At 38.1% G+C, this 12,419-nt stretch overlaps 1 protein-coding gene across 7 annotated transcripts in view; it reads right to left on the reverse strand.

Annotated features, from left to right (window-relative positions):
* ERICH1 (glutamate rich 1) overlaps positions 1-12,419 on the reverse strand; it is a 97,221-nt gene that overhangs the window by 17,841 nt on the left and 66,961 nt on the right. For 3 of the 7 annotated variants that reach the window (XR_006168212.1, XR_006168211.1, XR_006168213.1), the window contains exon 6: positions 10,839-11,020. The exons of 1 other annotated variant lie outside the window; for it this stretch is intronic. Coding sequence is in view for 1 of the 6 variants with exons in the window: in XM_042815007.1 (XP_042670941.1) it covers positions 10,947-11,020 (74 nt within the window). In the remaining 5 variants the exon portion in view is untranslated. Of the gene's footprint in view, positions 1-9,631; positions 9,786-10,365; positions 11,021-12,419 lie in introns of those variants that run through there. 3 more of the 7 variants (XR_006168215.1, XR_006168210.1, XM_042815007.1) reach the window with 2 other exon arrangements.

Raw genomic sequence — 12,419 nt, forward strand, 5'->3', positions numbered from 1 at the left:
TGTCGTTGTTGCTTTTTGTGTGTGTCTTTTGTTTGGCTTCCTATCCTTATCTAAAACAAAAAATGCTTTTCTTGCAGAAAACTGAAGTACAGTCATTATTACACTTTGTGCTATTAGGTTCCTGTGAAGTTACCTAATGTCATGTGGCTTTCTGATCAAGGGGAAACAAGCATAAAACACAATAAAGTGCAGATTAAATACATTAGAAATCATCTAGATGATCTCAGCACTCAATTTTCAAAAAGAAGGTAGACACAGGGAGTCATTATGTTGTTTCTCTTTGGACCCCATCAAGAGTAGGACTAGATTCAGTAGCGTTCAGCATTTTTATTAATGAACTATAAGAAAATGCATAATCATCGCTGTTAAGATTTGCAGATGACACCAGGCTTAGCAGGTAGCAGTTATTAATGAAAGCATACAGGCATGTGAAACAATCCATCATTTACTGACCCAGACACAGTAAAAGAATGTTAATACTGTCAAACAAAAGCTCAGACACTGGAGAACAAGAAGGACAGAAGCAAGGACTATATGCTGGAAAGCTATAAACGTCAAGATTAACTATAGGTAATTGTATTGCACATAATTCTACATGGTGTCTCTATACAATTCTAGAGCAAAAAGTGGATATAAACAATGGTGTGAGTATGAAAGTGCTGAGAATTTAAATGAAGTTTGTGTGCAGTCTGTGCACTTTTGTTCTCCAATGGTGTAAAAAAAAAAAAAAAAAAAAAAAGTTTGAAGACAGTAGAAAATGCCTTAAAGCAAATAATTTAGAGAGAATTCTTAGGATACCAAGTCGGAAGGATGCAATGCAGCTTGATTATGGCGTTCAAATGCTTTCACAGACAGAAAATATTGGCTAGTGAGGGACTTTTTTAATCTAGTGAAGGAAAGTGTACCAAGAACCAATGGTTTAAAGTTAAATCTAGTCAAACTGAAATAAAAAATAATGCAAGTTTCTAACAGTGAGAGCGACCGAGTACTGAAATGAATGATCACAGAAGGAGCTAAGTTCTCATGTCTTTAAATCAAGCTTGACTGTCTCGGAAGAAGACTTCAGCAAAAAGCCCCAAACCAACAAACGGCGCTTTTGTCAGATTCAAGTTACTGGTTTTCACCCTGAAGTACAAGGAAAATTTATGACCTGATATTTAGATGGGGTTATAAAGGATAATCTTTTGTCCTTTCCAGCCTTAACCTCCATGAATCCATCAATTTACCGAGTGAGTACGGAGAAAAAAAAAAACTTGAGTGACTTTTGCCATCTGTAGAACAATGTGATTCACAGCAGATTGCAAATCACCCAGTAATAAGTATATGTCAGAAACTATCAAGATGAATATATCCTTGCATTGCCTTCTAATTTAAAAGTTCAGAGTTATTTAATATTTTACAGATTAATTTTATACCGGGTAATTGAATTAATGTGAAAGGGTTAAGCAGACAGGCTAATGAAACACTGTGCCATGTACTTAGCTTAATGCGGTTGGAAAAATCAATGCACTTTGGTCTGTCAGTTAGCAATCAGAGATTTAATTGAATAACATGTCAAGTATTTTAACTGTTTATCAATGTAAATAGAATCCAGCACTATAGTAATGGTAATAGGCAAAGATGCTTTCCCTGAATTTAAATCAGATTTGAACATGTCCTTCATTTTAAGCCCCTAACACGCCAGATTCAGATCAAACTAACTATCATTACATCTACAGAGCTTGGTGACTACTTCTGTGAATCAACTCTGTATTCACCACTGGTTCACTCCCTAAAACATAGGCAACGGGCAATCAGTTTGCTATAATTAGCAACTGTTATTTTGTTGTGCTTTTATGTTCACTTCCACTTTACTGTTGTTACTGGGAGGTGAACTAAATTACACACCAATCTTTTACTGAGCCTACATGGTAAGTGGTGAAGGCCACCTTGTGCATGAATACATAAAGGAGAAAGGGAATGAGGAAAAGCAGAAGCTTCTCCTCATCACATTCCAAGTACAGATGTATATTGCTCCTTACTCTTCTCCCTTTTACTATTCCTGGGCACTGGTTTCCCTGTAGAAGCAGCAAGAAAGGGAGATATGGCTCTGTCCAAGTTGAAGGAGCTTGTCACTACCAGAGCAGCACCTTGAATGGTGATGCTTTGATAATGCAATGTGTACCTTCCTGTTTTTTTCTCAGCTGCAACAAATGCATTTGTTTTCAATAAGATCCAGATCCATAGGTAATGCAGATGTTTCTACCTGACCTACCTGTTTATGCTCTCAGCCATACTGAAGACATAAATTAATTCTCTTTGTACCACTGTCATCATCCTAAAATAGATATCTAGAAACAATCAGATACACAGGGCTGTACAGGGATTTATTTCATCTGAGCAATTAAAAAGGTTCTCAGATGGTAATATTGACACTGCTGACATCAGAAGTTAGGAGAAATGAATCCTGTCTCCAAACTTTCTTTACTAAGTTACAGACGGATACTACCCTAAGGGTAGAGGGTACTTTGTATCACTTTTAGTAGACAGACCATGTGTGCAATAGAGGATTATTAAACCTTGCTTAAAATTTTTAACCTTGCTTACAAAATCTTCTATCACTTCCTTGATAACACTTTATTCTATCACACTACCCTAACACACTGCCACCTTCGATGTAATAGAAATTCACTGTGCTGGATGCTTTACAAACTCACAATCATAGAATCATATCACAGAATCACAGAGTGGCCTGGGTTGAAAAGGACCACAATAATCATCTAGTTTCAACCTCCCTGCTCAATTGTATGTGCCTTTAAAGAACAGCGCTGACAAAAGGCCATTTGGAGAGAAGCAGCTATGCACGCCTATGTTTAATGTAGAAAGGGTATACCTTTACACACATACCTCTTCTTTTCATCTAGAAAATTATGCATATCTCACTGATACAACTCCAACCTTTGCTGCATTGTTTTGGACACTCAAGTAATCCTACGTCTAAAAGAAAATTAAAAAAGAAAAAAGACCAAACCCTTTTTGTAATAGAATCCTGTTAATATCTAGACACATATTATCCACATTTTTACCCTTGGATATTTTTACATCTAATTTCATGAAGCCTGATGCAGATCTGCCGATGACTTCAAGAACAGTTATTAGAAGAAGCCCATTCAATGTCAGCAGAGGCCATACGCAGGTCTCTAGATAAAAATGTACAGAAGGCTGGCTGCTGGTTCTACCTGTGTGTAAATCAGTAACTACATATACTACATTGTACTATTCCTTCAGCACAGAATCATAGAATCATAGAATCATACAGTGGCCTGGGTTGAAAAGGACCACAATGCTCATCTAGTTCCAACCCCCTGCTATGTGCAGGGTCGCCAATCACCAGACCAGGCTGCCCAGAGCCACATCCAGCCTGGCCTTGAATGCCTCCAGGGATGGGGCATCCAGTGCAACCTGTTCCAGTGCGTCACCACCCTCTGGGTGAAAAACTTCCTCCCAATATCTAACCTAAACCTCCTTGTCTCAGTTTAAAACCATTCCCCCTTGTCCTATCACTATCCACCCTCATAAACAGCCGTTCCCCCTCGTATATATGCTCCCTTCAAGTTCTGGAAGGCCACAATGAGGTCTCCCTGGAGCCTTCTCTTCTCCAAGCTAAACAAGCCCAGTTCCCTCAATGTTTCCTCATAGGAGAGGTGCTCCAGCCCTCTGCTCATCTTAGTGACTCTCCTCTGGACCCGTTCCAAGAGCTCCACATCCTTCCTGTGGTGGGGCCCCAGGCCTGGACACAGTGCTGCAGATGGGGCCTGCATCAAATTGTTGCTTTTTTAAGAAAAGAGAAAACAGATGAGAATATAGGCAGATTGATGTGAGAGTACAGAGACACATTAGTCAGCACAGCATGCAGTTGTCTTAGCACACTACTGACCTATCTGTTGCCGAGCTTTTGGGCAGCATTACAGCAAAGGAGAAGGAAGGGAAGAAGATAGAAAAACTACAGAGATAGAAAAACCACAGAGATCTGTGGAGGGCACTGTGGGAAAAAGCACAAACATGTTGATCTGAAAATGTAGCAAATGGGTGATGAAAGCTAGTACCAGAGGCTGAGAGGATGGAGGTACCATCTGTGCACTGAGGACTGAGAAGACTGGCAGGATCTTGAAAAAGGAAGGCAGTCTTTAGTTAAGGCAACCTAAAAGCCTACAGTTGATGCAACAGAAAAAGAACTGAACCCAGATTCATTTCTTCTCTATTTCTGTGTGGTTCTCTTCAATCTTCGAGAACACTTTTTTTTTTTTCATTATATATCCTAAATTGAAATATAATAATGGAAAAGAAAACTACAGCTTGTTTATCTATTTAAAAATACACACGGTTCATTAAAATGAACACAGACTACTAATTCTACAAACTTAAGCACTAAACTTGGAGAATGTCCTTATTAAAGCTCTATGTTTGGCCTTGACTGACTGTGGAGCATTTATATTGTTTTCAAATAATACATATAATATACAGCTTTTCCTATGATCTTTAAATGTAGGAAACACACATAATACTTTTCAATCTCTGCTTTTTCCTCATATTTATGTAGTATGTTTTTCTCCCATGGCTTAATTCATTATATTTGGCAGTTTAAAAAGGTAAATCTCCTTCATCTAAGGAAAACATGTTTTAAAAATTGTGAAATACTCAGACATTATAATTACCCTATTAAAAAATTATAGATACAACACAAAAGATCAAATTGTTAATGGTGAAGATAAATGAGTTACACAAACACATGCAATGCAGCCTCCTTAGGTGCAATCTAGGGCTGATGCAATTAACCACAAAATCTACTTAAAAAGCTGAGGGGCTTAAATATCAGTATTTTTTTTTCCAGTTTCAGTTTGCTGTTTTTTTCATACTCTTTTTGTTGTTACACTTCGTGCATAGAATGCTGCACAAATGTAACACGCACCACTCTACTTCTGTAGACTGCACTTATGACCAGATATTTTATGATACACCAAAGTGAAATATGTTTTCTTTGGTCAAAGACAGCTTAACAATTCTCTGCTTTCACGCAGCCTCTCACTATTTTTTTCCATCCTTGTCTTTTTTTGAAAGCCGTTCTTTTCGACATGTCATTTCAGAGTTTCAGCCTGCAGAGTAGAACCCCCCTGCACTGGTGCAGAGGAGAAAAGCCAGCTGCCATAGAAAACACATGAGGGAATTTATAACCCTACAGTTTTGTCAAGTATTATAAAAATACTGCACCATTTACGAAGCAGTAGCAATCTACAGCATCAGAGACTGCTCCCCATATTACAAACCCACAGAATAAAAGAATTAAGGCTATATCGGCAATTTTGAGAATAGACAGGTACTTATTTACAGCAATAATGGCTTCAGTCTCATATCCTTGCAGACAAGCACAGTCAGTGCTGCAGAGGCTCAAAACTACTTCAGCCTCTCTCTTCTCCCCTGTACGTGGAGCCTAGGGATGGGGCCAGCACATACTCAGAGTGCATACTCATCTTCCATCATGCTGCTGATTCTCCCTTGCTAAGTAATATTTAATTAGGTGAACAAGAAATTTAACTGTTGAATCCACATGCAGACTGCTTTCTAGTTGATCCCTAAACTTTTCATACTCTTGGATTCTATATTAATTCTTAAAACAGAGTATGTAAAAGTTCTGTCTTCCCAGAAGTTTGAAATACGCTTATAACACTGTATGTACAGTTCAGTCAGAAATTCTCTGATGCAAAGTTTGCTATAGAAATGCCTTGAAAATCCTACCAAAGTGCACATTCAATAGACTGAACAACATTCAAGAGGTAAAACTTAAGTCTGTCTCCTGTGTCATTGATAGGTTTAGCATAAAAACCAAAGCAATAAATGCTTCATTGGTATGCTGAAGGAGCCATGAAATGTAAAACACACAGTGCTCACTGATGGATATTCATTTAATTTTTTCAGTTTTTGTATTCCAGACAAATAGGTAATAACCCTGTCCAATTAAACAATAAAAAGTATAGATAGAATCAATATTACTTCTTCTAGAGAAGAAACAAAGAAAAGTGACCGGGCATTAAAACTGTGATCTGTGAAAATCTTTGACTGCAAATAGGGTGGTAAACATGGAACCAAAATTCCTCTGCAATTTTTAGCATATTGGCTTACTGATATTATTATAGGATAAATAATATTTCTTTCACTTTTAAACCATATCTTTCTGCAGGATACTTTCACAAACTGCTCCCAAGTCCTTCTGCATCTTATGGTTTAACATGACATTGTTTGGTGTGCTTGTTCCAGAAACAAGTACACTCTTGTGTGACCATGTTTACCTACAGTGACAACCTACAATCTATCTTCTTGAATTTGGTCCAATTTTCCAAACCTTCACACATCTCAGATTTTACTTTAACCTCCACTCTTTCTAATCTCTTTTAGTGTAATAGTGGTAGGTTTGGTAAATATAAGATTCAGCTCATAATTCAGGTCATTTACAAAGACATCAGATATCACTGCCTATAAAAAAAATTTGCCATGCTCTGAAGCATTTCCCAGGCTTGCTTTGTTAGGACCAGTTGATGCCTGCACAAAATATAAGGCTCTTACAGTGGCTGAAGTAAAAAGAAAAAAGAGACTGAAAACAATTGTTTCCTCATTATTGCCTGATTCAAGCAAAGGACATTTCTGAGCTAAGAAATTTTATTCACATTCTGGGATTAGACTATTGACAGTACAAAACACTTCTGATTAGCAAAGATACCCAGGTCTGCTGCTCTGCATGCAGCTATTTAAAATTCAGCTCAATTCATAGAATTTTTTAATAGTATTAGAAATGGCCAAGCATAGAAACAGAAACAATAATGAAAAATTCCTAATGCAGAATTGTGTTATACTAAGGATGGCATTCCACTATTAAACTCTTCCACCTCTTTAAAAGGTCTTGGTCATAATGGAGACCATAATAAAATTATGGTCTTATCATAACAAAGTGGCCCAATCTGATGTAAGTTACTTTTGTAAATTATGTAAGTAATAGGAAAGCAAAATAATACTTCAGCCCAGAAGCTGTGGTCAAGAGACCACTAGCCAAATTTAATTAATATATATAGTATTTTTCCACCTAGAAGATCAAAATGATATGTGTTTCCTCGTTATCAAGAATCTATTTTTTTTTTAAATCTTAGCTTCTCCCAGTCCATGATTAACAATAACCCCTAGCACTGTGTAATTAATTCTAGAAAGGCCATAAATGCATAGGAAGCAAATGAAGCACAGCTCCATCTAAAATCAGTATGTGCAGGGCCTTGTGTGCACTGACTAGTTCTTCCAGTATTCTCTGTTGTATGTGAGGACCAAGGGAGTCTCTGCAGTCTCTCTTCTAGCTGGCTTGGGCAGTAGCAGCCCTTTTCTTGACATACATGCGTTAAAATAATAAAACAACAGATCCATGACCGTACATTAATATGTCATTGCTAATGTTACATGGCCAATCTGTAAGGGTGTGTGGAATGTGAGAGTATTTGCTTAATTCGCATTATCAGATCAAGGACCTTTCCACTTCAAAGGGAATTACAAGTAACAGAGAAAGCAATAAACAAAACCCACAGCAAGCAATAACTGAGATTATAACAAAGACTAAAGCTCCCCAGTCACTAATTGATGGTCCATTAAGAAACTATAGGCATAGCTTTGGATATCACCAATCTGGACTTCATAGCTAATAAAAAAGGAGAAACAAGTTCAACTGGATTATGGATACTTGAAGGGGCCTGTGGGACTATTCATAATTTATTAAGAAATGCTTAAGAGAAAGGCTGAAAGACAGAAAAGGGGTGAACTAGGGAGCAACAAGGGGCACAGTGAGGCAGAAGAACAAAGGGGACCAGCCACGTGCAACCAGCCACAAGTCCATTCACTTATCTAACTTACACTGAGCCTGATCACCACAGTCAATCCCATTTTCTAATTAAATCCTTTTTTAACTATCTTTCCACGTAAATCTCAATCTTGACACCCTGCGAGTGCTGCAAATCCTAGATACCCTCCACTGCAAAAAGTAGAGCAAGTGAATTAAGAACCATCAGCTGGTGACAGACTTGGGTGACATCCGTGCTGACAGCAAGTGGACTGAATGAGAGTTTCAGCATCAGCAGCTTTGGGACCAGTACATTTTTATTTTCTCCTAGTCTGATTTTTGTGCCTATGTGTAGTTGATCAGCAAACATCAGCCTGGACTTCACAGTGAGCAAGGGTCTCTTGCAAGGCTGAGAGTCCAGTCTGATGCTCAAAGGCTTTGTGAGTGCTCAATGCTTAAGAGATGGGAAAATGTCCCTGTTTGGATTTTGTCAGGCAGGGCTAGCTGGGGAGTAGCGGACCCACAGAGCAGGTAAGAAGGCCCAGTATCCAGGCAGGGGTATCAGACAGTCTGAGTGCCTGTGCTGATATTCGAGGCAGCTGACAATGTGCGCAAGCTTGTGCGCCTGGGCAGTAAAAGCATGTGTGTTCTCACTTGTGAGCTGCAGTCACAACCAGCCAGAGGAGATGACTGACTGTACTGAGGTTTTATGTAGGGTTACTCATCAGTGTTGTTAAAGACAGTGTCCAGTCTGTGTCAGTCCATGTAGACAGCCATGTCACAGAATTACAGAACTGTAGGGGTTAGAATGGACATCTGGAGACCATCTAGTCCATCTCCCCCCCTTTACAGCAGGTTCCCTACAGTAGGTAAGCTGTAAGGCAGGTTTTAACTCCAGAGGACACACCACAACCTTTCTGGCCAGCCTGTTCCAGCGCTCTGTCACCCTCAAAGTAAAGAATTTCTGTCTCGTGTTCGGATGGAACCTCCTGTGTTCCAGTTTGTGCCTGTTGCTCCTTGTCCTGTTGCTGGGTGCCTCTGAAAAGAGCCTTCACACCTACCTTCTCACCAAATATCTATAAGCATTGATAAGATCTCCTCTCAGCATTCTCTTTCTCCAGGATAAAAAGGCCAAGGTCTCTCAGCTTTTTCTTGCAAGAAAGATGCTCCAGGCCCCTCATCATCTTTGTGGCCCTCCACAGGACTCTCCTAAGAAGTTCATTGTCTTTCTTGAACTGAGGAACCTAGATCTGGACACAGTGCTTCAGATGTGTCCTCACCAGGGCAGAGTAGAGGGGAAGAATCACCTCCCTCAACCTGCTAGCCATGCTCTTTTCAATACACCCCAGAATACTATTAGACTCCTTTACCACACAGGCACACTGCTGCTTCACACTACTGTTGTGTGCATGCGTGTGAATGTGGATGTGCATGGCTCCCTGGGATATGTGCCATGCCTTACTACTGGCTGAACCTGGAAACATGAGAGCTGCAGTTGCATCCAATGGTGATGACAGAGACATCCTGTTCTCCAGGGGGAACTCCAGTGGCTGGGCTCTAGTGGGCAGGAAGCAGTAATAGAGTCCCTTAGTTCTGGAGCTTCTCAAAGGCAGCATCCTTAAAACATCCCTTAACACTGTCCCTCTAGTATTAGTAAATACAGGAAGTACAGTGGTTTGCACAGTTCTCACAGACCAGTCTAGACCTGTGTTTTACAGCACTTTCTTTAATTGCATGGTCTCTATTATTTTTCCACTTTCACTGTACAGGATAGATGATGCTTACCTAATGAGATGCTACATATCCTCTTTGTGCTGTTACTAGGCCCCATTTATGCACAACATTCACATCTCAAACTGAGAATGAAGTGATTAATTTCCTGTGGAATCCATCAATATAGTATCTAGGAGCTTCACATTCAGCTAGTATTTTCTTCATCCTTCAGTTATGGGATTGAAGCACACATGACATCAGTAAAAAATGACAACTACAATTCAGTGCTTATGTGTCAGCAAGTCAGGAACTTTAAAACAGGAAATACGCTATTAGTTTCCCCAGTACGAGATCTGGTTTAGGTACAGACATAACTCAAATTCTCCAGGCCTGCATACACTTGCCTTAGCCATTCAGTTAATGAGAAAGAAGTATGAAAAAAATATACGCTTGCCTACCACTAAAACAATGCCTCTGAGTAGGATATACCCAACAAAATAATAAGAGGATAAAGAACACATGCAATATGTATACCTGCTGGCAGTGTATCTTCAAGAATATGTTGGAAGAGATAAACATGTTGTCCCCATCATATTGATGGGGAAACTAACATAGTAAGGAATGAAATGGCTTCCTTTGTATCACCTACTAGGTGGATCACTCAACTGAGAGAAGAGTCCCTTGCTTACAAAGCACTGTGTTCTTCAGAATTTGAAAATATTTTACAACTACGCCATAGATATTATTTATTGTACATCTACACAAAGATAAATGCAGGTGCAGAGGGGCTGCACAGTAACCACAAAGAGAACCTTGACCCATAGTTCTGTGGTCAGTGAAGCCCACCAAACTAACACAATGGGAAACAGAGTCATTCTAAAACTGCAGTCAAAACTCCTGTATAATTCCAAAGAGTATCTACATGATGTAGATGTAGAAATTTATCTACTTCCATAAATTATCAGTTTATTCATAAAAAATACAGTCCTCGGGTGCATTTTTCCTTAAATTTATATATAAAAATACATTTCTGTTTTTCAAGTACTTCCAGAAAGAAACTATCAGTTTATAAACGTAAAAATTACCATATTTCTTGAACAAAATATTTGATACAAACTGAAACAGTTGTAGATAAGGCCCTTATCCCAAAATGAAATACATATACTCATCCAGATGAAGATTCAGGCCACACAGCTTGTGTGTCTTGATCAGTAACACAGATCATAACTAGCCGTACCCTGCTTTTGGAGTTTATAAAAATAAAAAATAATTCATTTACCTGAAGATGTAGAATGTATATTGGCACTGCTCTTTCTGAATAATTGCTACTTGACTAAGTGCTTGTATATTAAATTTTAACCCTGCACATATGGACATAAACAAGGCTTTATTTCCTGTTCCTTGTAGGAAGGATATCTGTAATCCAGTAGTGAAACAGAGTAATGATGAACTTGGTGTGATCTGAAACAAAGAAAAAATCACTCTATCAAAAAAAATCATGCTATGATTCTATGCAGAATATTTCTCCTGAAACATTTTTATGATATTTCTGAACATTAAAGGAAAAGAGTTGAGTGAATATCTATTTTCATTCCGTATTATCATTTCTTTAAAAACCATACAGAGACTTGAGATTGAAGGCTAATACATATGAATTCCTAGATCAACAGGAACATTTTCTTACAGGATGTCAGTTATTTATATGAGATACAATTTTGGTTTATATATTTGAATGCCTTTTTATTATGGTTCATTATTTCCGAAGAAATGAGATTTAAATGACATGATCATCTAAAAGAGTGCAATCGTCTCCATTTCTTTCTGCAGAGTAACTTCACAAAGTTTGAGCTGAAATGAGAATTTTTGCATTGAATCACATAAAGACTGCTGTATTAAAATTGCCCTAAAATTTCTGTCTTAATTCAAGGATTGTCTATTTAACTTTATTTCTTTTTTTATGATAGGGATTTCCATGTTGCTTATCACATAACATCACATTCAAGATTATTTTATAATGTTATGTTAATACAGCTTCCACATTTAATTTCCTTTTCTTTGAATGCACATTCAAAAAAAAGAAGTTTAATTTAGTCATTTCAGGGCCTCTATGTATCCAGCCTGCTTATTGTTGGCACACAGTAACTCCACTACTTCTGATGTGCAAAATGTACCTCTCACACAAAGGAGACATATATAAAGGACAACTCTTCAAAAAAAGACAGTTAAAAGAAGTTTCTAGCTCATCTCTGAGTGATAATTTCCCAGGCAACGAGGGAAGAATATATTTGAAACTTGATACTAACCAGCAAAGGGAAAATGTTAATAGATAATGGAATGAAGTTGATGAGTAAAAACTGAATAAGTTGGTAAGTTAGGAGATAACTACATTGTTTTAAATTAGGTGATCACCTATGCTTTAATAACTGATGTGAAATGAGAATTAAGTAGCTCTCATTTCAACCAGTTTCTAACCAGCAAATGGAGCATCACTTCCAGTTGCATCTCTTTGCTTTTGCACACTGCACTGTGGAGAACCCTGAAGACAACTGGCTGCCTTCTACAAATGGCTACCAACTTATTGATTTAGACCTGCAAAGCTCACATTGCTAGAAATGTGTGCTTATTTGAGTTCTAAACATTCTCTTCCCTATATTCATAGAAGACTGAAGAGTATTTTTTGTTAAAGGCTACAAAATAAATGGAAATACCAATAGGACTTTTTTGTTTTTAACCTGAACAGTGACAATTCAGACAATCATTTTCAAACAAAGCTTGTTGACCAGCCTCAATTTTACATGATCACTGATGGACAAAGTAATTATTCAGATGCTACGCAGTCTGCCATTTATGAGACGATGAC

This window comes from Centrocercus urophasianus, unplaced genomic scaffold (assembly GCF_019232065.1).
Source record: "Centrocercus urophasianus isolate 14NV4802_14NV808 unplaced genomic scaffold, USGS_Curo_1.0 seq_10, whole genome shotgun sequence".
NCBI classification, from domain to species: Eukaryota; Metazoa; Chordata; class Aves; order Galliformes; family Phasianidae; genus Centrocercus; species Centrocercus urophasianus.